The 21,686-nt window shown below is 43.3% G+C and overlaps 2 protein-coding genes across 10 annotated transcripts; one reads left to right on the plus strand and one right to left on the minus strand.

Annotated features, from left to right (window-relative positions):
• Nucleotides 1-1,788: 1,788 nt before the first annotated feature.
• On the minus strand, nucleotides 1,789-21,365 carry wnt10b (wingless-type MMTV integration site family, member 10b). Of its 9 annotated transcripts, none has more exons than XM_028581916.1 (9): nucleotides 21,284-21,365; nucleotides 19,775-19,897; nucleotides 19,368-19,497; nucleotides 19,033-19,134; nucleotides 18,709-18,796; nucleotides 16,487-16,668; nucleotides 3,999-4,261; nucleotides 3,380-3,831; nucleotides 1,789-3,253 (listed from the first exon to the last, which is right to left on the minus strand). In XM_028581916.1, the coding sequence occupies exons 6-9, from the start codon at nucleotides 16,618-16,620 to the stop codon at nucleotides 2,753-2,755; spliced, it is 1,350 nt and encodes a 449-aa protein (XP_028437717.1). In that variant the 5' UTR covers nucleotides 16,621-16,668; nucleotides 18,709-18,796; nucleotides 19,033-19,134; nucleotides 19,368-19,497; nucleotides 19,775-19,897; nucleotides 21,284-21,365; the 3' UTR covers nucleotides 1,789-2,752. The 9 variants fall into 9 exon arrangements, with proteins under 9 accessions (XP_028437717.1, XP_028437718.1, XP_028437713.1 ...); XM_028581917.1 differs by having other exon boundaries at nucleotides 21,251-21,352; XM_028581912.1 differs by having other exon boundaries at nucleotides 20,563-21,352.
• wnt1 (wingless-type MMTV integration site family, member 1) lies at nucleotides 8,396-11,868 on the plus strand. The gene is made up of 4 exons (XM_028581921.1): nucleotides 8,396-8,496; nucleotides 10,540-10,793; nucleotides 10,984-11,249; nucleotides 11,377-11,868. Exons 1-4 carry the CDS (start codon nucleotides 8,396-8,398, stop codon nucleotides 11,866-11,868), a joined length of 1,113 nt encoding a protein of 370 aa, XP_028437722.1.
• Nucleotides 21,366-21,686: the final 321 nt, after the last annotated feature.

Genomic DNA, 21,686 nt, shown 5'->3' on the forward strand with positions numbered 1-21,686 from the left:
CAGTCCCACAGACATAGGTGAATCCAACGTTTGTCTCCCACTTCCTCTCTGTTGTGTGTCAGTCAGTGGTCCAGTGATAGATGTGTTTATCAACTCAGTGGTGAAGGCTGTGGAATAAAGAGGGGAGCAGATGTTTGCAGCTGCAGACCAGATTATGGGGTGGAGTGGATGTTCGGGGAGCCTGCCGAGTATGTGTGCACAGGGAGCTTCTAGAGGGTTACAGGGGGGTTACAGCGGGCTCGGGTGGTGGCAGGAGAGGTGGGGTGGGGAGCTATGACTTAAAGGAGCCTTTCCTCTGAAGTGTCTGCCAGCATGCACCCCAGCAAACACAATCACAAGTCTCGTTGGTTCTGCTAGCTGAACTAATGAGGGCCTACGCGTTGAGGGCAGGGGCTTTGATGTTCTGGGTAGCTGGCTCCTTGTGTTTTCTCTCCCGCTCTCCTTCGTTGCCTGTCCCACATCAAAAATGAAAGGGGAGTTGAGAAGCAGATGTTTTGAGGCATGAATTTATACAGAGTACACTTTATTCACCCCCTTCTCCACACCCCCATTTGTCCTTTGCTTCTGCATCTCCGCTGTACGTAGCAGGGATCTATCTCCCTATCTTTATATCCAACTAAACACACTAAATCGCCTTATTTTATACATATAATCATCCTGTCAATCAAAGTGGGTAACTTTTATCTCTCCTAACTTCCTCTCCCTGCCTCCCTCTCTTTAATTTCAGCCCAGTCTGGTTGTCATTACTCGGGGGGCAGTCAATGTGTTGCTATGCATGTGTCTACGTCTGCAGCGATGAGGGGGAGAATGGGAAAGAGAGAAAAAGAGTGCAGAGAGGGAGAGAAACCAATTCCAGGCTGTCCACCAACCTCTGTCTCACACATGGGAGAAACAGTGACAGGAAATTCCCTTTCGAAGCAGCTCCAGGGTGAAATGATAAAGGAATGAAGAAATGCAAACCAGAAATCCATTCCCTTATCATTCCTCATGAGTCGCCGTCTCCTTTTTATTACCTCACTAAATACCAAACCAACAACAGTCGATTCAGCCACTGGCACTCCAGAAGTCAACCTAATTGGCACAAAATCCTATATGGCAGACCTTGCATGGAGTTTGGATCATCTAAGATATCGAGGAATGCTGGTGTTGTAAATTCAGTCAGCTGTTGACATGAGAGTTTTGCTAAATCTGCAGTGTAACTAGAATGAAAGTGCAAATCACTCAGGTCACCAGGAGTTCTGTCTGACAGTTCATATGTGCGCACCAGCATGCATGGTTTTGATTGTGCGTCAGTAGTAGTATTCCTACATGTAAGTGTCTTTGTGCATGTGTTTGTGTGCCTGTGTTTATGTTTGTGTGATCTGTCTCCCAGGTAGCAGGGACACAGCGTCCCACGTGGTTTAGCGAGTCCCTTCCTTGGCTCTGAACTCTGGACAGATGATCCCCTCAGATGCTCGCACAGCAAAGACTGGTATAATCACCCCCACTCTCTGCTCTCTTGATGCTTCTCTCCAGTAATAAAAGTCATACTTTAAGGAAACAATATCCTGCAGCCATAAAAAGTTCTTCTCTCAGCATGAAGTGACCATAAAAAGGCTCTCACCTCCCAAATCTGTAGTGCGTAGAACTTACCCCCCCATTTACACAGAAACACACACACACACACACACACCCTTCAGCATCAGTACAAGACTAAAGCAGTCCATCTCTCACTTTGACATGTACTACATGTGGGAAGAATCTATGGAGTGTTCGGACTTATGAAATCAAACAAAAGACAAAAGCAAGCACAGAATAAAAGAGTTGAGTCATGATTTCATAGGAAAGGTGACACACATCACATCACAGTTATATTCATGAAAAACATCACCACTAGTGACCACTCCCATGAAATTAGTATTGTTACAATGGTTTAAATAAATCTGAATGATTAGTTGTTCAGCGTAAGAAATTCAAAGACGTATTTTGTCTCCAAAACTTTCCCATCTTGAGTTTTACAATTGTACAAGTTTAATAAGCTTATGTGTTTTCTATCCTGATATATCAGTCCTTCATAAACCACAAAAAAACACTGTCCCTTATCTTGTCTTCTTCTATTAGTAAGACCCAAGATTTTGTGACCGACCCCAAAATAAGTACTGTTGCTCTGTCCGAGTCACAGGTGCAAAATATACAAATGGAGAAAATATCTTGGAGATCATTAGAAGAGCCCAGTTGAATGTGAGATAAATTGCGCTAAGACTTTGTTGTCTAACAGCACAAGTCTGTCAGTAACTAGAACCAAAGAGACAGGCTCCAACACAATAATAATATTAATAATAATACATTTACAAATATACATGAACACATTAAAAAGCAGAACTTCTGTACAATGAGATGAGTCAGCATGTAGACATTAAAATAGAAATGCTTCTCTGCTGTTGCTCTTCTTTTTTTTGTGGGATAGAAAAGATTGGGTATAGGCTTTTTTCATGGCTGAGAGGGCAAGGTCTAAACAGACCATGGCAAGACAAATGACATGAGTCACCTCTTCAATCTCTGACTTGGCATTTTGAGAATAACAGTGGCTACAAAGAGAAAATAGATCCCAGATGATGGACCAAAAAAAAGGAAAGGGGGGTATAAACCGATTTTTGGGACAGTTACACAAGGAGCAAAACAAACGCTCGGACAAAAGGAGTGGGCGAAGGGACAGGCTCGCCATCTTGAGTTCTGGATGGGTAAAGGCAGCTGGGACTGGGAGAACTGGGATCTACTTGCACACATTGACCCACTCTGTGAGACGACACTCCTCGCACAGCACGTAGCAACACCAGTGGAACCTGCAGTTGCAGCGCTCGCTGCGTGTCTGTTTCAGGATGTTGTGTCCACGGCCGCAGCACAGCGAGCTGCAGCTGTCTGTGCTGTAGCTGGTTTTGTTGCAGATGCGTCCTTGTGTACCCGGAGAGTCTACGGACGCATCACGCTCACAGAAATCGGGAGACTTCTCAAAGTACACCAGCTCTCTGGACATGGTTCGACGGCGGCCTCCATTGAGTCCCCCTGTGCTCCCGCTGGCGCCGTTTCCCGTTCGAGGGTTGAAAACACCATTGTTCTTGTTCTGAGAGTTGACAAAGATGGCTGACAAGAACTTTTCCTTGAGTAGAGAACCCACAACCCGGAACTCTGGAGACACATGCCAGCAGGTCTTAAACTGACAGCTCCCTGATGTGCCATGACACTTGCACTTCCTCTTCATGTTGTCAGTCACTATCTGTGTAGAGAAATGTAAATGATGTAACAAATCAGAAATGCAACCCTGATGAGGATATATGCCAGTGAGGAGCGAGACTGCTATCCGAGCAACATTAAGAACACAGTGGATAAGCACATTACTCACCTGTCGTCCCACTCGGTTGTTGTGTATCCTCATGCGAGCGTGGATGTCTCTTGGAGACCCGCGGGAGTCCAGCCAGTCCCTGGAAAAACGGTCCCCAAAGCGGACGTCATGACTGCAGCCCCCCCACTCCCACGTCTCCTGCATGGAGCTAAACTCATCTGGTAAAGGCTTGAGCGGGGCGGAGGGGTGGGTAGAGTGCAGGCTAGCGGGCAGGTCGCCATGGTGACCGTTTAGCTCTGAGGGTAATGACCGTGTCATGCTGAGGCCTACTCCACCCTTCTGCAGGGTCTGCAGCTGCAGCTGTGTGAGTTTCAGCCGGATCTTGTCATCGTCCTGGCGACGCTTGGCCTCGCAGCCACACCCCCGCAGCTTGCCCATGCTGCAGGCCGAGGCCACAGAGTGAGCCACACCCGCTGCCAACAAGGCCAGAGAGAGGGCACTCTCGCGAAAACCTGGGAGCAGGAGATACAGTACACACTCAGCGAGTTGAAAATGATAAACAGTCCTGCGTCTGTGTGCAGAACAATCCCATCTCTCATACATACCTACACCTCCACCCCCGCCCCCCCATAATCCCAGGTCACATTTTGACCATGATTAGCTTGCCTCAGGCTCTCACCCCTGTTGAGGATGGTGTTGTGGTGGGGAAGCTTGCCAAGGCCCTCCAGTGAGGAGCAGTTCCAGCGCTGGTCCCGGAGCTGGTGCTGGCATTCGTGAATGGCCACCTGGATGCCCTGCAGAGCGGAGGCCGTCACATCGGGGCTCCGCACACACATCCGCATATGACGTTTACTGAGGCCTGCCAGCCTCAGGCACACTGAGTTAGGGGTTAGCACTGGATCTCCTGCCACCTTCAGGCTGAGGATATCATTACACAGCACCCTGCAGAGAGAGAAAGAGAGGGAGAGAAATTTTTTTTTTTTGGGGGGGGGGGGTCATTAGAGCTGGTCAGGAGTTCATTAGTCAAATCCAGAGAAGTATTTTGGCAATGGAAAGATGTTTTGGATACGAAAATACAAAATCATGAGATTTAAGATGGATATACTACAAAATGTATCTCATCTCTAAGGGCTTTCCCAGACACACATAGCAATAAAACGTGTTAATCAATTGCACAAGTATTTACTACAGAGTTTCTACAGATGATGCTTAAGGGACAAATATAATTCTAAACAGATCATCCAACTGTGAAGTCCCGAAAGCGGAGACTTACTTGCCAAATACATCTTATGGAGAATTAACAATAGTGGGATTGCTAATTCTGGAATAGGCTACACATCTAAAAAACATACATTGATTCAAAGGCTTCAATATTACACAAATGAAATCAAAGCCACATGTTTCCCTTTTTAACTAAATATGTTAAATATTCGTTTCAATCATACAGTCATACACAGTAACTTCCCTCAATTCTTGCCGAATTCCATGTAGCAAGAACCCGCATGTAACATCAACTCTCCTGGCGCTCTCAAGTGCACTCACGTTAATGCAGGTGACATAAGTGCTGCTGCCAAAATCAGGAATTGGTCCCAACGGAGTTTGTTTGATAGCTCCATTTTGTTAAGCGTCTTTCGCGACGTGACATTAAAACACTGGTAATAAAGTCCTGTATTGAATTAGAATATCAAAAAAGGAGAAGAGTGGAGTATTATCGATGCACCGCCAAACCGAAGAGTGAAGACGGAGAACAGAGGAGCTCGGGGGCGAGAGTAAACGGGAGGGGGGAGAGAAAGAGGGGAGGGGAGATGCCTCCACAGGCGGCTGTTTGCAAAATATTGGACAACAAGAAAGTTGGATCACCAGTTGATCATTTTATCATTTGAGAGTGTGATCATTCGTCCAAGCGTAAAATGACTTCTCCAAACTTTTACGCGCACCATAAGCCGTGCGCTAAAATACTGTATTCCTATTTAGGCTATTTAATAGGCTATAGAAATATGAATGTATTCAGACTTGCTTTTTTATTGGTGGGTCGGTGGATTGTGTAGGAGAGACTTCCATTTTTGGAGAGAAAGAACAAAGAAACGCTCGGTAAAATGAAATATGTAACGTCAAAGAAGATTTTGTCATAAAAGGGATGAGTTAAATGATGAATGGGGGGGAGGGGAGAGCTGCTGGTTCCACTGTACGACAGGGAGGCAGCAGCAGGCAGGCGGCTCCGCTAACAGACCCTCCAACAATACTGTTTTAGGCATGTGCTCCCCCTTCCTCCCACCTCCATCAGAGCGGCTGTTCCTCATTGTTGTGTTTGAAACAACTTCACTTTGTAACTCCAAAGTCTTTATTTCAGAGTATAAAATTATATAGACTACATAAATTACGGCAGTGACAGCTCGGATTTTTTGTGTGATTATTAATCATATTATGGCGTCATGCTCCAACAAAATGCGTTATAGTACATAGGGCCATGATGGCTTTAAATACATCTTATGCTTATTGAAGACTACCAAACAACATCTCAATTATCTATTCAAATTCGTTTTTCATGCACAATAATGACCAGGCCAATGAAAGCAGATACTCAGGTCTTCTGTTAGAACTTTGTGCTGCGGCAGCTCGCATCCAATCAATTAACATATTTATCCAAATTAAGCATCTTAAACAATTTCTGCTGCTGAATCAACAGGCCAATCACTCATATAGTGAGACAGCTAATAATCACACAAATGTTTTCTCAAATCGGACTTATTATAAGAGACACTGCTGTTTGAATCGAGAAGGTGCATGTGCTTTACTTTCATAAAATTAAGTTAAAACCCCCCTCGAACACGGTTCGCATAGTGACACCAATTCATCTAATCTCCTTCCATTCCCTAAGCTGCAGCAATGAAAAGTGCATTAGCATTCTGCCTTGGCGTGTATATCTAAGTGGCTTAAAAAGTGATTTGAAGTTGATTTGTATATAAAAGGCCCCCTTTATCCGGATTGAAGCTCTAATCTGCTCGGTGTCGCATGACTGCTCCAGGAAACTCGTTTGAGCACCTTCATATAAGGCTGGAGTATAAACGTAGGATGGCTGTCATTAAATCCTTTTTACAAAAGCCCACTTCCTTTTACTGTCATCTGAGGGAGAGGGAGAGAGAGAGAGAGAGAGAGAGAGAGAGAGAGAGAGAGAGAGAGAGAGAGAGAGAGAGAGAGAGAGCGAGAGAGAGAGAGAGCGAGCGATGGAGAATATGGGGGGGATTATTCAAGATACAACCTCTGCAGTGACTAATGTGGAACATGCAAATTAGCAGATACATGTCACATAATGAAACATTCACACATGAACCAACATGGAGAAGTTTGGGGACACTGAAGCCTGCTTCTCGTCTGGGGTTAGATGGAGATGCCGCAAAGTGGCTCAAGCTGTGATTACACTGGGCTACATGTGCGTCGAGGGAGGTCTGCAGGCCAGATGTTTGGAATGTTTTTTATTCTTACTCGTCCCCTCTTTTCCTGGTTTATCATACATCAAACTTCTGATTGGAGGCCGTATTTCATCTCTCCGGCGCTCGAAAAAATATTTAAGTAGCCCAGCAGGCAGTGTGAGTTATATGACAACTAAGATCTTATTGCGTCTTGCTACGTGCAAGTGTCGTGGTGCGTGTGCGCGCGGGTCCTGAGCAATTGAGACTGGTGATAACAGTTTGGTTTATTGGGTCTGATCTAAATGCTCTAAATATAGGCAATTACGAGACCCTCATAAAAGGTTTTAATTAATAGTTGGTGTCATAATGTAAAACGATGTTTTTAAAAGGGATTAGTGGAAAAAGGAAACGAAGTGAACAGAAATGTCCTTAGTCACTGCACATTTTGGGAGCGCTTTTGGAGAAAGGAGGAGGAGATGCGGTTAGGGTGTAGGCTAATCCAACCACCGGGTAAAAAAGGGCAGTTTTAGATGGCTCATATTCCGCTGTAACTGTATTGCACCGTGACACCAGCTTTGAGCAGCAACGGAGCACCAAACCAGGCGCACCCACAGCATCTGTACCAACACATCACTGCTTCAGGGGCACTTCTTCTTTCTGCAAGACTGGATCGAAGAAAGCGCACGGCCAGTGGGAAAATACTCTCAGCCGCACACATTTGCAGGGAATCGATTATGTGATGACCGTGAGATTCCACAAGTAATATGCGCAACTCTTTGGATTGTCCTATTTTTTCTCTTCCTTTCTTTTTTTTCTGCCCAGTTGTGTTTCCTTATTCATTGTGCGCCCTATGAAGAGCATTAACTATCCCTCCCTCCAATCCTATTGAAAAGGCTCCGAAAAAAAACAGAGGGAGATGAGAGCAGCAAATCCCTTTTTTATTCCCCTCGTAGCGCTCAATAAGAGAAGAATGTGTTGCCTATCAGTCACCGAGGGGATCAAGTCTTCGGGACTGTCCCACGCGTCCAATGCGCCGTGCAGAGCATCACTGAGAGAGACAGAGTGAAGAGGACTGCAGCAGCAGTAGCATCCTGCCTGGACACTTCACATCATTTAGCAACCTGTCTCCACTCAAGATCCATTTAAGTCAATTAGGGTGGTCTGCTTCTCTCACCTTTCAAGTCCTCTTACCGGACTGTGGCGTGGTGAGTATATACACCTTGCAGCATTTTGACCATAATTCATTAGATCATAATCAGGGTGCAAATTTTACTTTTTTTGTCCACCAGCCAATGTTAAAATTTTACCAGCCATGCAATAGATTTCCATTGTTTTTGGGGGCTGGTGAGTAAAGCAAATTTACCAGACACTTGCATAATTTACTAGCATTTAGCTGGTGGATGGTGCTAATTTTGTACCCTGATCATAATAAAACATATTATCATATGGAATCAGTTGTAAGCAACTGAGATATGGGAAAACTGTGGAAAGGCTTCTGTTTATTTTTTCTTGTTTTTAGGCCGATTGTTTATTTAAAATATAAAGTGTGCATATCTGTGCTGGAGTGAATAAATCAAAGATATTTGGAACTAGGCTATAACTTTGTCTGAGCTAAATCTATTTAACATTTTTTTCCTTCTCCTATTTGACTTGACTTGAAGACACGATGAGGAGTCTGGCGCTGCTGTTAGGGGTGAAAGCCGCTTGCATCCTGCTGGTGTCTTCGCTCTCAGGCACAGGGGCCGTCAACAACAGCGGCCGGTGGTGGTGAGTTCCCCAGATAGCCTACTGCATTCATTTAGTTATCAGCAGCATCCTAGTATTGAAAACGTCCTATTTAACGCTGGTTCGAGCGGGGAAGATCCTGCGCTACCGTATGAACGGTGTTTTATTGGGCTGCCACATTCCATGCTGCATGCTCGAAATAATGTGTTAGTTTTGGCACCGTTCACAGCTTCTGTTCAGCCTTTGAAAAAAGAGCAACCGCATGATATTAAATCTTGTGGGGTTTATTTTTAATGTATTGTCCTTTTAGTGGAATTACAGCAGACTATTAACAAATTAACGAATTACATTTGGTTTACCTTTTATTGGTGGTAGATTTTATTCTCTCTCTCTCTCTGTCTCTCTCCTCTCTCTCTCTCTCTCTCTCGCTCTCTCTCTCTGCTTCCCTGTCATTTGGACTTTGTGGTTTGAACACGAGACAACATTTTTCAGTCCAATGTGGGATAAATTAAATATGGATTTATTTCATAGCTGAAAGGAATCCCATTCGAGGTCTTATCCAGGGTCGTGTTGATCAAATAGACTACTGTACATTGCTCTGTCTCAGCGACCTAAAACTAAAACTGCTAATTATTTTGTTATGGAAAACAAAACTAAAATAGGATCTGTAGTTTGCGTCAGTGGAGCATGTTGTCTTGCTTTTGTTTAAAAATCTATAAACTGTGGGTTGGGTTTGTTGAGGTAATGGTTTAACGAAAGATTTTGTCCTTTTGCGGTGTCATTAGATGGACAGTATTTGCGCACAACGTCAGGCGTTTTCAAATATTTAAAATGTCAACTGAAATCCAACAAAACATAGGAGTAAAAAAAAAAAAAAAAAGGCACTGCGGAGTTGTTGGAATGAAGAAAACATCCAAAAAGACGGCACTATTATTAATGTTCCCAGGCCTCGCCAATACACAACTGTCTGGGTCAGCCCTCCAACCGGCCCGCTTTTCCGGATAATAATGCTTAACAGAAGAGACAACCATTACACTACAAGTTAATCAAAAAATGTTGCCATAGAAATCTCACATAAATTGCCAGCAAATAAAGTGGAAAATTATAAAGCATGTGTACTGAAACACTCAAACTAGAAATGTTCTGAAACCTGACCACCACAGTGAGTGCATTAAAGCCATGCTCAGTGATCTGAAATGTGTATACAACTGGAGAAGTGCAGGTGCAATATTTGGACACAAATGTTATAAAGCCAAATAAAAGAATGTTTTCTGATATCATGTGGCAGAGGGTCAACACACATTGAGTTAAATACTATTATATACTATATATATATATATATATATATATATATATATATATATATATATATATATATATATATATATATAAAAAGCAGAATGATTATTGTTATATGCTACTCCTGTCATAAAGCATAGTCTACAGAATATGAGTTTTTAACATTTTTGGTAGAGAGCATTTTACATTTACACCATAAACCTAAAGGCCTAATGTTTGTTGTTTGTGTGACCTTTTGACAGAATGGACATATTTGTAAGTGAGATTGGACACTCTCATCTAAAAGTGTAGCCCACTTCTCCTAAGCTTCTCCTAAGGTTTATCACATGAGACACAGAAAATTAACAGAAAAGAAAAGAGAATTATGGTTAACAGGACAACACAAATGCGGATTTCCTGTGAGTATGCCACTTATTACAGGGCATAACAGATGCTTAATATTTAGCAGAATAATATGGTTCCAAGTTTTAATAATGAAACTGACATGTCATTGTATCTGGTTCAGACCCAAGTGATTTATAAACAGTAAGAAAAATATAATGCCATGTTATTTGCCAAGCTGAAAATCTGCATTCTGACTCAGAGACTTCCCTCATTGTCTTGAAACAGTGTGTCACTGTTGTACATAATTAGAACTATAATTTTAAGAAGGCACAACACTCATGAGATGCCAAGACAGACAAGACAAGACAGATCAGTTTAAGAGTTTAGAGGGTCACCTTTGAGATACATGCATAAACTGCCAGCTCCTTGACTCTGATTTCTGTTGTTCTTCTGTTGTGCCAGGGGAATTGTCAATGTGGCCTCCTCATCCAACCTCCTCACCAATTCTAAAAACGTGCAGTTGGTCCTGGACCCAAGCCTGGCCCTACTGAGTCGTCGCCAGCGCCGGCTGATTCGGCAGAATCCTGGCATCTTGCACGCCATCGCCGCTGGGCTGCACACTGCCATAAAGGAGTGCAAGTGGCAGTTCCGCAACCGCCGCTGGAACTGCCCGACCACCCACAGCCCAGCAGTTTTTGGGAAAATTGTCAATCGTGGTGAGCCTCTCTTGTCTTTCTCACCAGGCATTACTTGGACAATTTTGGCCAGGATGTAAGGGAATCTCTTGTACACATTTAAAAGCCTTTGTCTCTAAATATTTTCCCATTTTGACCAAAAAATTGGCAAAGCCAAGTCTAAAAGGTTGGAACTGGTTCTGACTGGGAAGTTTTGATGTTGTTTCTTCAGGTTGCCGAGAGACAGCATTTGTATTTGCCATTACCAGTGCAGGGGTGACCCACGCTGTGGCTCGCTCCTGTTCAGAAGGGGCCATTGAGTCGTGCACATGCGATTACCGCCGCAGAGGTCCTGGAGGGCCAGACTGGCACTGGGGGGGCTGCAGTGACAATGTAGACTTTGGCCGGATGTTCAGCCGTGAGTTTGTCGACTCCAGCGAGAGGGGCAGAGATCTGCGCTACCTCACCAACCTACACAACAATGAGGCTGGCAGAATGGTAAGGATTTGATATTCAAACATGCCACAATTGCCTGTTTTTGTCAGAATTCCCAAGCGCTTCACATGTATTTGTGATTTCCAATGTGTAAGATTTCATCAGTAGCCTTTGGTCTTCCTTTGTGCAGACTGTGTCATCGGAGATGCGTCAAGAGTGTAAGTGCCATGGCATGTCAGGCTCCTGCACCGTGCGCACCTGTTGGATGCGCCTGCCCAGCTTCCGCACAGTGGGAGACTTCCTTAAGGACCGGTTTGATGGTGCATCCAGAGTTATCTATGCCAACAAGGGAAGCAACCGTGCCTCTCACAGAGCTGACCCCCGACATCTGGAGCCTGAAAACCCGGCACACAAACCCCCATCTGCCATGGACCTGGTCTATTTTGAGAAATCACCAAACTTCTGCTCCTACAATGGCAAAACGGGCACTTTGGGAACTTCTGGGAGAACATGCAACAGCTCTTCCCCAGGCCTGGATGGATGTGAGCTGCTCTGCTGTGGACGTGGGTTTAAGACCTGGACTGAGAGTGTGACTGAACGTTGCCACTGCACCTTCCACTGGTGCTGTCATGTCAGCTGCTTGAACTGCACCAGTACACGAATGTTACACCAGTGTCTATGATCACAGGTGGACACCAAGTGAATATTTAGGCATATATGAAAGGCAAAGAACTTCTTAGCAAAACAGGTAGTTGGCTGAGAATGCCCATAGCACACAGGTGGTTTGAGATGTTAGGTAGAAGCTATAAAAGCTTCAAGGCGGGTAAAGTGATACAGGGAACTCTCTGGCACAAAAAAAAAATTCAATCAGTGTTTTTGAAAACGGAAGATGGAGAAAAGCACAAATATATGAACAGGGTATAGAGGGAGTATATGTGCTTGCTCCTTGCTGTTGATGCTCAACAGTAATACAAGGGTACACTACAACCATCCATGTAGAATGGAAATCATCCACATCCCTCAAGTTTTTACACTGTGGATAAATAGAATTAGAAGGGATGGAAATGATGTGGGGGAGAATTGATTGCTGTAACCAGGTACTACTAGAGCCTTCTTCTCCCCCACTGAGGGCAAAGACTGGACACAATGTTTCACAGATGTTTCTGTGGCCAGAGAGCCACAAACATGTGCTCCCATAAACTGGTGAAGACCTCAAGCAAGAGGGGAGCTATTTAAAAAAAAAACTATGTTTTGTTTTCTTTTGCTGAAGTTTGGCTTCTCTCACATGAAACTGTGTTAAGTTTATCTCCAGGGATGGGCAGTCTGTTCCCAACTTGTGTACTTAGGCCCTGGATGCAGCCCAACCACTTATAATTTCCTCACCACATTTGCCCTTTTTATTTAGATTTCTCTAGAGTTGAATACACCTCAACCCTGATTTGCCACTCTGACTTACCACAGGATGGTCCTGATGTTACATCACTGGGGCCGGTGCCAAGGAAAATAGAAACTGACTGAACAAATCTTACTGAGGCAATGTAATTTGAATGTATTATCAATACACTGAATATCATGGCATGACTAAATGTAGTTTGGCAAATCTGATGGGGTCAATTAAAACCTGCAGAATCTCACCATGCTCTCAAAATGAAAACTAATGCTATTCTGAGACATACATTGAGGAAACAAAAAGACATGAAGTTCCTGTTAATACATGAGTGTAGCATTAATTGTGGTCCAGGTTTAAAGTAGGCTTATGTGTATTAATTCATGCTCGGCTGTAAAAAGCAGATACTCATTTTATTTTAAAGAAAACAGCTTCTGCAGAAGAGATCATTCTGTATATCAGCTATGAGAACCAAAATGCTGTAAATACTAAAATATATGAATATATTTATAATGACGTAATTTGTAAGTTTGCTGAATGATATGCACCTGTCAGTGGCTGGAGAATATGCCATCATTAGTGTCAAGTCGGGAGATGTTTTGGTCTTATGCCTTTTTCTATTTTGGTGTAATGTAGCTGACACAAAACCAACTCTTACTAGAAACAGAACATTATCACGTCTTTGCTTGTTTCCTGTTAAAAACACTTGTGTTCATGCACTGAATATTTACCTTTTTTTATTAGTGTAAATACAAAATATTTATTTCTGAGGATTTTTATACTGTTATAGAGAGATGTAAGAGAAGACTTTTTTGTAGATTTTAATCAACAGATTTAGGCTCCAGTTGGTTTTGTATTGTATGATAGAACAATAAAGTCTATATTTTCAATTAAGTTGCCCTCCTGAATGTGTCAAAAGATGCTATTATGTCTGTTGTAGTCTGTGTTTGAGATAGTTTTGACAACCAACCAAGTGAACATATAAGCCTGTCCCTGGGTGTCCTTTGCTTAATCCTATTATCACCACCAAAGCAGCCTCTTTCTCCAGCTCACAAAACATCTCTGCATCTGTGCTCCCAACCACAAGAGGCGGCCCCTGCTTATCTAGCCACATACCTTATTTTATACAGTATAGGATTTTACTGCATTGAATGCTGTGCTTCATTTGCTTAATGTCGGGAAGAAATAAAAGAAATAGCATGACAAATAATGAAAACCTAGAGTCTCCCCCAGCCCCTGGCAACCTGACTAACCACAGGAGTCTGGAAAGCTTTGCACTTTCTCCTTAGCCCACCACAGCACAGGAGCAGCCAGGGTCATCCAGATAGAGCACAGTAAGGTCACCAACACACACCCAAATATACAAAAGGTCCTATTAACAGAGCAACAAAGTTGTAGCTGTAAGGGCAGACAGGGTGACATAGGACCAAGGACAGAGATGAGGCATTTTCTGAATTACAGTCTTGATGTTACAGGGCAAAAGCGAAGGAAAACAAGGGGCAAGAAGTTAAGTAATAAATTGAGCAGGGATTGGTCAGCATCAAAGAAAGTTGAAAGTTGAAATCTATAGACCTAGGGGGATTAAGAGGATCAAAATAACAAAACAGAGCTAACTGCATCAAAATACTGCAAATGATGGGGTCACAGGAGGGTGGACAGCCAATCAAAACAAAAAGATGACGACTACAAATGTATATTGATTACAGAGTAACACAACTGACTGCTCCAAAACAGTAATATTAACAATGCACATGATTTGGCTTAAAGTATGATATAAAGAAAAGCAAATAGAGAAAAAGTTGGGAGAAAGCAAAAGCTCACAAATGTGAAAAGGATACAACTCTGGACTCGAGACAGAATTAATAGGAGATCATGGATACACAGAAAGAAACAAAAAAAAGAAAAGTGGCAGACAGATTTAAGAAAAGAAGAGGGAAGGCAGAGTTCAAATCCCAGGCGTGAGAGTGAGGTGGGAGAGTTGGTAGAGAGAGTGAGTGGAGGGGGTGCTGCCTGTGGGGGTGCTGAGGAGTCAGTGATAATTAGCTCAATTAGTGACAAAGGCAGTGTAATAAATACCGACTTAGTGTCTGGGTCCCTGCTGGCCTCTCTCTGCGCAGCCTGCGATGTGGCCATGGCCTGACGGACAATTCATTAAACTGACAAAATACCCCACCGTCCAGGCGTGACGCAGCGAGTTAGCCCCCTACAGGCCCAGCTCATTGTTCTAATTGTCTGGGCTGGAGTCACTTTGTGGCCGCCCCCTCCCTCACCCACCCCGCCTTCACGCTCTGCCTTCAGAAAACCCATGGAGTGAATACCCCTACCTTACTCTCAAGTAGGTGATCGGCAGGTTGGGGGGAAAAAAGCAGTAAGAGTTCCTTGGGGTGGGGCGGCTGGTGGGGGAGGCAGTGGGATTAGCGAATGGAGGTTGCCTGGGAGTGCTGGGAGCAGCACCGATCGGAATGTAGGAGAGATGAGTCCAGAAGCTCGGATGCAGGACAAAGCGAGAGTTAATAAGGAAAGATTGAAGGGGCTGGCGACAATGGGCCGCCACCCGAGTCGAGATGAAATTGCTTCCGAGGATTATTGGGAGAGGGTGTGAGCGTTGTAGGCTTTTTTGTGTGAGTGTGTGTTTGGTTGGGCATTTTGTGTGTGCAGGGGCAGGGGGAGCGCTGGATTGATGGCTGCCCCTCTGGTTGGGGAGCAGGGGACCAGGGGAGGCTAACCGGCTGTTCCCACAGTCTGTTCTGCTGCAGCCACCTTTGACACACGGGGCTGCCAGGCGGCAAGCAGGCAGCCATGGTGAGAAGGGCACAAACAAAAACAACAGCTCCAATACATAAGTCACTCTCTCTGGAAGGCTGGTGGAGAAGCGCAGGCTGGAGGTGAGGGCGTGAAGGGGGGGGGGGGGGGGAGGAGCAGGAAAAGTGTGACTTGAGGAACAAATAAAAAAAGAAATAGAGATGCCACAAAATCCTGTCAATTACTGTATTGCCAATATCTTAAGATAATAACACATTGCCATCCACTTGCAGCTTGTATCACATTGCTAGTACAACATTTATGCAACATTTACTTTGTCTCTTTCCCATTTTATCAGCTTTCTGGTGGTGTCTTTTTAGGATCCTTAACTTCAGGAACAACATAGCAGGGGTACAGGGTTACGTAAGTTCGTTGACACTAAGAAATACAGCCACACTGCCTGCATTTGACCTGAGAGTAAGAGTGTCACTTTAAAAAAAAAAGTAAGAAAGGAAACAGTTTTCACTTACCCACATTGTGCTCCCTACAATAATTAGGTCAATCCCCACAGAACATACAGAGAAGATGATACGGCATACTGAAAGCACAGCAGCTTCATATTAAAATTCCTGCTAAATTGTGGATAAATGTTTGCCCGTTGGGTGGAGTTGGCTTTCATTTGAAGGGCGTATGATAAGGAATTTTGAATTGGGTTTGGGTCACCGCACTGAATGATAGGCTGCTCACTGTGGTTGGGATGGACAATGTGGCATGGCTTGGATCTGGCGCACAACACTGATTTGATTTCCGTTGGGCCTCAAAATTTCATTGTAATCCTAGCATTTAATTGTGCCAGGTTCAATTAATTAGGGCATTGTTATAATGGGAAAACCCTTACACTGCTCATGTAATAATCAGAAGCATTTGTTTGGTGCCATTAAGTGACCACAGGGCTGTTTTATGTAATAAGATCTGTGTTTACAGCCTCATCACACACATATTACATAAATGAATTATAATCAACTGAACCTCACCTAAAGTTACAGAAAACTATAGAGCGGATTAATAGCGGTTAATACGTTGGATCAAATTTACTCAAATTTAATTCAGACTTGAAAGAATGAAAAGAGCGTAAGTGTGCGATTGTGTACATGTGTGTGTGCATACATACCCAAGCCTGTGCGTGTGGGTGTGTGGATGGCAGCTGGGAGGCAGACACGGTCCAGGAGAATCGTCCCCTAGCAACTGACCTTTTCGGCAGATGGCAGTTCCAGAGTAACAGCCACCCAGCATCACAATGGCCATGGCCTCCTAACATCTCCATCACTTCATCATCTACTGGCCTGCCACAACCTGTCACACACAGGAGAGAGGGAAGGTTACATTCATCAGCACGCATACTTGCATTCAAGTGTGCTCTCTTTTTTTAATCCTCTTGTTTCAAGTCCAAAACATTCCACACACATCAGTTTGGGTCTGCCATCGACTGTTTCCATGTTCCCGGGGTATGCAGCAGGGCAGTCGAAAGGGGATGAGAGGAGGATAGATTTAGGAGAGACATGGAGATTTAGGAGAGACACGGCGGACACTCGCGGCTGTCCACAAACCTCCAGACACTCTCAAACCACTGTTTTCCGTTGTTGGGTTTTCTGCACAGGGTGGGAATGTGGACAGACCACTCGACCATGGTGAGCAATCAGTATGTCTGTGGTCAGGCTCTGTGCCCCTGTGGAGCGAGATGGAGAGCAAGTCCTGCAGTAAAGGTGGGAGGGATATAACTTTGCAGCGTTTTTGCGTGACATGCCAACACTCTACACATGTGTATAAAGATGTTGTGAATAGGAGCCCCCTGTGACAGGCGTGAGTGAATAGGCATGGGGTGATAATATATTTTGAGTTATCAACACCCCACGCCCTCTGCACATACACAGCATGATCTCTTGATTGTCTTGGCTTCATGGCCCCTTTTTCTGTTGGCCCATTTTTGTGTGGATATTAAATACTTTTTTCAACCTCAAGACTGCTGAGATAAACACCTCACGTGAAACATCACCTCTAATTTAATATCTTGTGGTCTTCAGTCTATTGCACATACTGAATGGTCAGCTCTAAGTACTGTTTGACCAAAAAATGTAAATGCACAGGCAGCGGTTATTCAACAAGAAAAGGTTAAATCCCCAATCACACATCTGTGAATGGTTAACCTGGCAAGACCAGACAAGAGACAACAAACAGATAAAGTGGCATGTCAAAATCGGTTCCACAGGGATTAAGTGTTTAAGGTGGAAAACTGTGCGTCAGAGTGCGACTTTAAACCACTGTATATTCTGGGGGAGATCATATGCTAGCAAACACTGTTAGTCCTCCTGTAAACAGAGCGGTAATGACAGGGAAAGACGTTGGGCAAGGACAACCAACAGTGGAATATGTTTACAGACATCTGACAATGTATGGGTACAGCACGGCAGCGTTTCAGCTCTGAGATCCACATAAAATATGAGCACAGCGCAGTGGTGGAATTTATGTGACACAACATAAGACAGCACATCATTTCACCTGTCAGCAGGGATGAAGCATGCATTGATAAATTACAGCAATATGTGTCTGGCAATATTGAATGTTAATACTTATATTTATCCAAATCTACCTCAAACTGCCAAATGTATAATGTTTTTGTACAGTACTGTTTTACTATCTTGCATAGATGTGAGATCATTTGGGCAACAGAGTGAAATATGACTAACCACAGCACTGTACTAACCAATACAGAGGATTGTGATGGTTTTATTATCAGTTGGCCCACCTTGACATCATCTGGACCACAACATGCCATCTTTGGGTCGATAAACAGTACTGAGAAATGTCTGAACCTATGTGGCTATTATCTCTAATCTAGTAATACTGTTGGAAACAAAAGGAGAAATGCTCAGTTTTTGGTTTTAATTACAAGCTGTGTTTTACAGCGACAGTGGGCGAGGGCTCAGCACTGACACAGCAGTAGAGGAATGTTTATTTGCTGCAGTTTAGGAGCTGAGTGGCTTGCAGGAACTATGACACATTCCTGTGTCACTGGCTATCCTACTCGCAGACACACTAACACATTCACACACTGGCACCCCATGTGTTGGTTCATAGCTGCACAGACACACACACAACTATTCCCTCCTAATGTGTCCTGCACACATCCACAGAATGTGGCACCTCTGGAATCTGTAAGCAAGCTCAAATCATATGGTCATTCATGGCAACTTAGTGTGACATGACTTACTAGGCCCAATACTTCCCCTGTGTGTGTGTGTGTGTGTGTGTGTGTGTGTGTGTGTGTGTGTGTGTGTGTGTGTGTGTGTGTGTGTGTGTGTGTGTGTGTGTGTGTGTGTGTGTGTGTGAGCTCACTTGCATGTCTGTGTGGCTGGCTGCACACACCTCTCCATCTTTCCTTCTGCAGTTTTATCCAATATCCCCTGCATCTGGCAGCCAAAGCCTGTAAAGAAGACATTTCTCTTGGCAACTGTTTTTTTAAAAGCAGTGACACAGGTGACAGCCAACCACAGGAGCCACACATCTTCCAATCTACATGCATACTGAGAACTGCTTGCATAACAGAACCGCCCCAATCTGCCTCTCCCATCTCTAAACACACACAAGTTATTTCTCCATGTCACACTCACACACACAATACTGCTCCCACCCACCCTTGTCTCTCTGCAATATACTCACCCAAGCTTTGAGGGCTAATCGCTCCCAGAGCCAGAGCTGTCCTACAAACTGTGCCAGCAGCCTTTCAGTACATTTTGCACCCTAAAACGTTCCTTCTGGACCCTAAATTAATATTGTGTGAGCGTAATACATGAGCTGGGTTAGCAACGGAGTGACATTAAATGCTGCATGTTGTTGACATGAGCAGTGTCCAAAGTGCAAAGTTAAATAAGGAAAATTGCTGTGTAAATGTCATCATTTGGGATGCTACAACCATCAACAAATCACAAAAGGGTACTGAACTCTCAACATTGCCAAACACATTGTTTGTATAATTTAAATGGCACAATACATACATTAATTAATATCACATGTCAGGGTACAGCTGCAGTAAGCAGCTTCTCTGAACTGCAAGTATTTTGGGACTGGGAGACATCTTTGTTTTGCTTGGCTGCTAGTCATACATTTTTCTGGCATCTGGATCATCTAAAAGACAAATGGGTGTGTTAGCTTGATTGAATAATTGTTCTGATTTTGATTGGCTACCAGCGACACATTTATCTAGCAGCCAAAAGATTTCTTTCGAAAATCCTCTGGGACATAAACAAGTTATATTGGATTTCAGCTCGATTCACTTTTTGGAAAATCGATGAATGAGGTGGCTCATGAAGAACTGTGGGGTGCTAGGCAGATGTAGGTCTAGTGAATTGTACACTGTTTTGTCTGCACATTAGTTCAGGTACAAAGGTGTGTGAGTGCTCACCTGCTTTTGCACTGTAGGAGTCTGGAGATTTCTTTAAGGATCTCCTTCCTTGTTTATAGTGGACCGAAGATCCTTCCTTCTTCACCTTCATCTTCAAGGTTGTACAGAACCTGACATGCTCCCCTGGAATAGAAATGATAAGGATAGGAGATTACTTATCCCCTGGGGGAAATTCAACCTGTGCTTTTGACCTATTCTATCTGTTTAAGTTTGTTTCGAGGAAAGAGTGCCCCACACGAACACACCTCAATTAGCCCAGCTGGTAAACCCAACATCTTCAAGACAATAATGCTAACTGATGAGCCCATACAACTTTCCTCACACCCAAGGGAGTTTTAGTCCACCATTTCAAAATGAACAACTTTCAAATGTCACCAAATTAACCTTCATGTGAAGTGTGAGGAAACAAGAATCTGCAGTAGATAAGCTAAACACATACGTGGCCTTGTGTGGCAGTCTTTTGTGTGTTTTTAGCTACTGTGCATCATAGTTCATTATCACCAATGATAGTTTGTAGCAAATCAAGTCAGTGTCAAGCTTTGCTGACTTGAAAATTATTAACGGCTGCCATCTAGTGGAATTAGTGTCGAATTACAAACTTTAAATTGGCTTATTCAAATAAAACAAACTTCTGGATATGTGCAATGCAATATCAACCCACCTGTTACGATAAATGCAGAATAAAGCAAACACATAGGCTACAAAGGAAGATAAATTGCTAATGTTTTCTTAGCTAGCTAGCTAGCTAAAATAAGCAGACGATAACACTAAAGAACGGTTAACGTTACCTGAATCAGTTCGGTTCCTACTACTCAGGACAATGGAGCAGTTTTTTTTCCATTAACTTTATTTTAAACAGCATAAAAACAGTTCGGCATCATACTAAGATATAACAAGTTCTGTCTTCACTCTCATTAAGGCGGTATATTCTTATCAGGACATACATTTTAAAATCCTGAAGCATATCAGTGAACACTTTTTTTTATTTATAATTTGGATTGACTCAAAATATTTCCTGAATTAAATTCTGAACATAAGGCCGAGACTACAATTTTCCCAGTAGAATTATTAAATTGCCAGAGCAATCTCAACTTAAAAAAGCTAGCTACAACTGGACCTAAATACAGAAACAGAATAACAGAACTAAACTAAGCCACACTATTGCCCGTACTGTCTTTTTTGTTTTCACAGTAGCCTATATTAGCTTCCAGCTTAATTTAGTGATTGTTAAATAAGTTCTCAGTTTTTCTTAACGTGTGCACCTAAGCTGTTTTAAAACAGAGAGCATCAAATCTTGGTTCTTCGATTCTGGATGTTAGCAGGTTGTTAGCTAACACAAACTACATAGCTATACAGTATGTAGCAGGACCCTACTCAGATTCAATCCCATCACTGATTATCTTAAAATATAGTCACTCAGAGCGTAGAATAAAAAATAAAAAAAATCTGATCATATAGTTGTCCTAATTGAAATACTTGGTTGAGCGGATATGATCTTTCACTCCATACCAGTTGGTGGTGAATGCAATCTTATACAGGCTACTGTCTATGGCTGCCTGCAATCATAGACAGTGCACTATTTCCTTGTTTGCCAATCGATACCAGAAGAAGAAATTGTGGAGAAGAGAACTCGAGAGAAGAAGAAGAAGTGGAGGAAGAAAAACAAAATACGGTGCCTAATTTTAAAACAATTTAAAACTGAGATGGGCTTGTTTCATGGTTGACAATGTGCAGCTGTGATATGTACACATGTTTAATGTTAGTTCATGTTGATATTGATGTTATAGACCAAAAACAGAGAGAACAACAATGGGACGTGGCTAAAATGGGAGGTAGGCGATATCATGTTCAGACCATGGCGGATTCAGACTGCCCGCTATGGCCACGCCAAGACCTGCCCTACGAAGCTGCT

The sequence above is a fragment of the Perca flavescens genome, chromosome 7, assembly GCF_004354835.1.
Source record: "Perca flavescens isolate YP-PL-M2 chromosome 7, PFLA_1.0, whole genome shotgun sequence".
Lineage (NCBI taxonomy): Eukaryota > Metazoa > Chordata > Actinopteri > Perciformes > Percidae > Perca > Perca flavescens.

Coding starts and splice junctions, on each gene's coding strand:
- wnt10b (XM_028581916.1), bottom strand. CDS start 16,620: ATGGCCATTGTGATGCTGGGTGGCTGTTACTCTGGAACTGCCATCTGC. Junction 4,262..16,486: donor ACCCACACGCACAGGCTTGG/GTATGTATGCAC, acceptor CTCTCTCTGCAG/GGTGCTGTGTAATGATATCC. Junction 3,254..3,379: donor ACAACCGAGTGGGACGACAG/GTGAGTAATGTG, acceptor TTCTCTACACAG/ATAGTGACTGACAACATGAA.
- wnt1 (XM_028581921.1), top strand. CDS start 8,396: ATGAGGAGTCTGGCGCTGCTGTTAGGGGTGAAAGCCGCTTGCATCCTG. Junction 8,497..10,539: donor AACAACAGCGGCCGGTGGTG/GTGAGTTCCCCA, acceptor CTGTTGTGCCAG/GGGAATTGTCAATGTGGCCT. Junction 11,250..11,376: donor ACAATGAGGCTGGCAGAATG/GTAAGGATTTGA, acceptor TCCTTTGTGCAG/ACTGTGTCATCGGAGATGCG.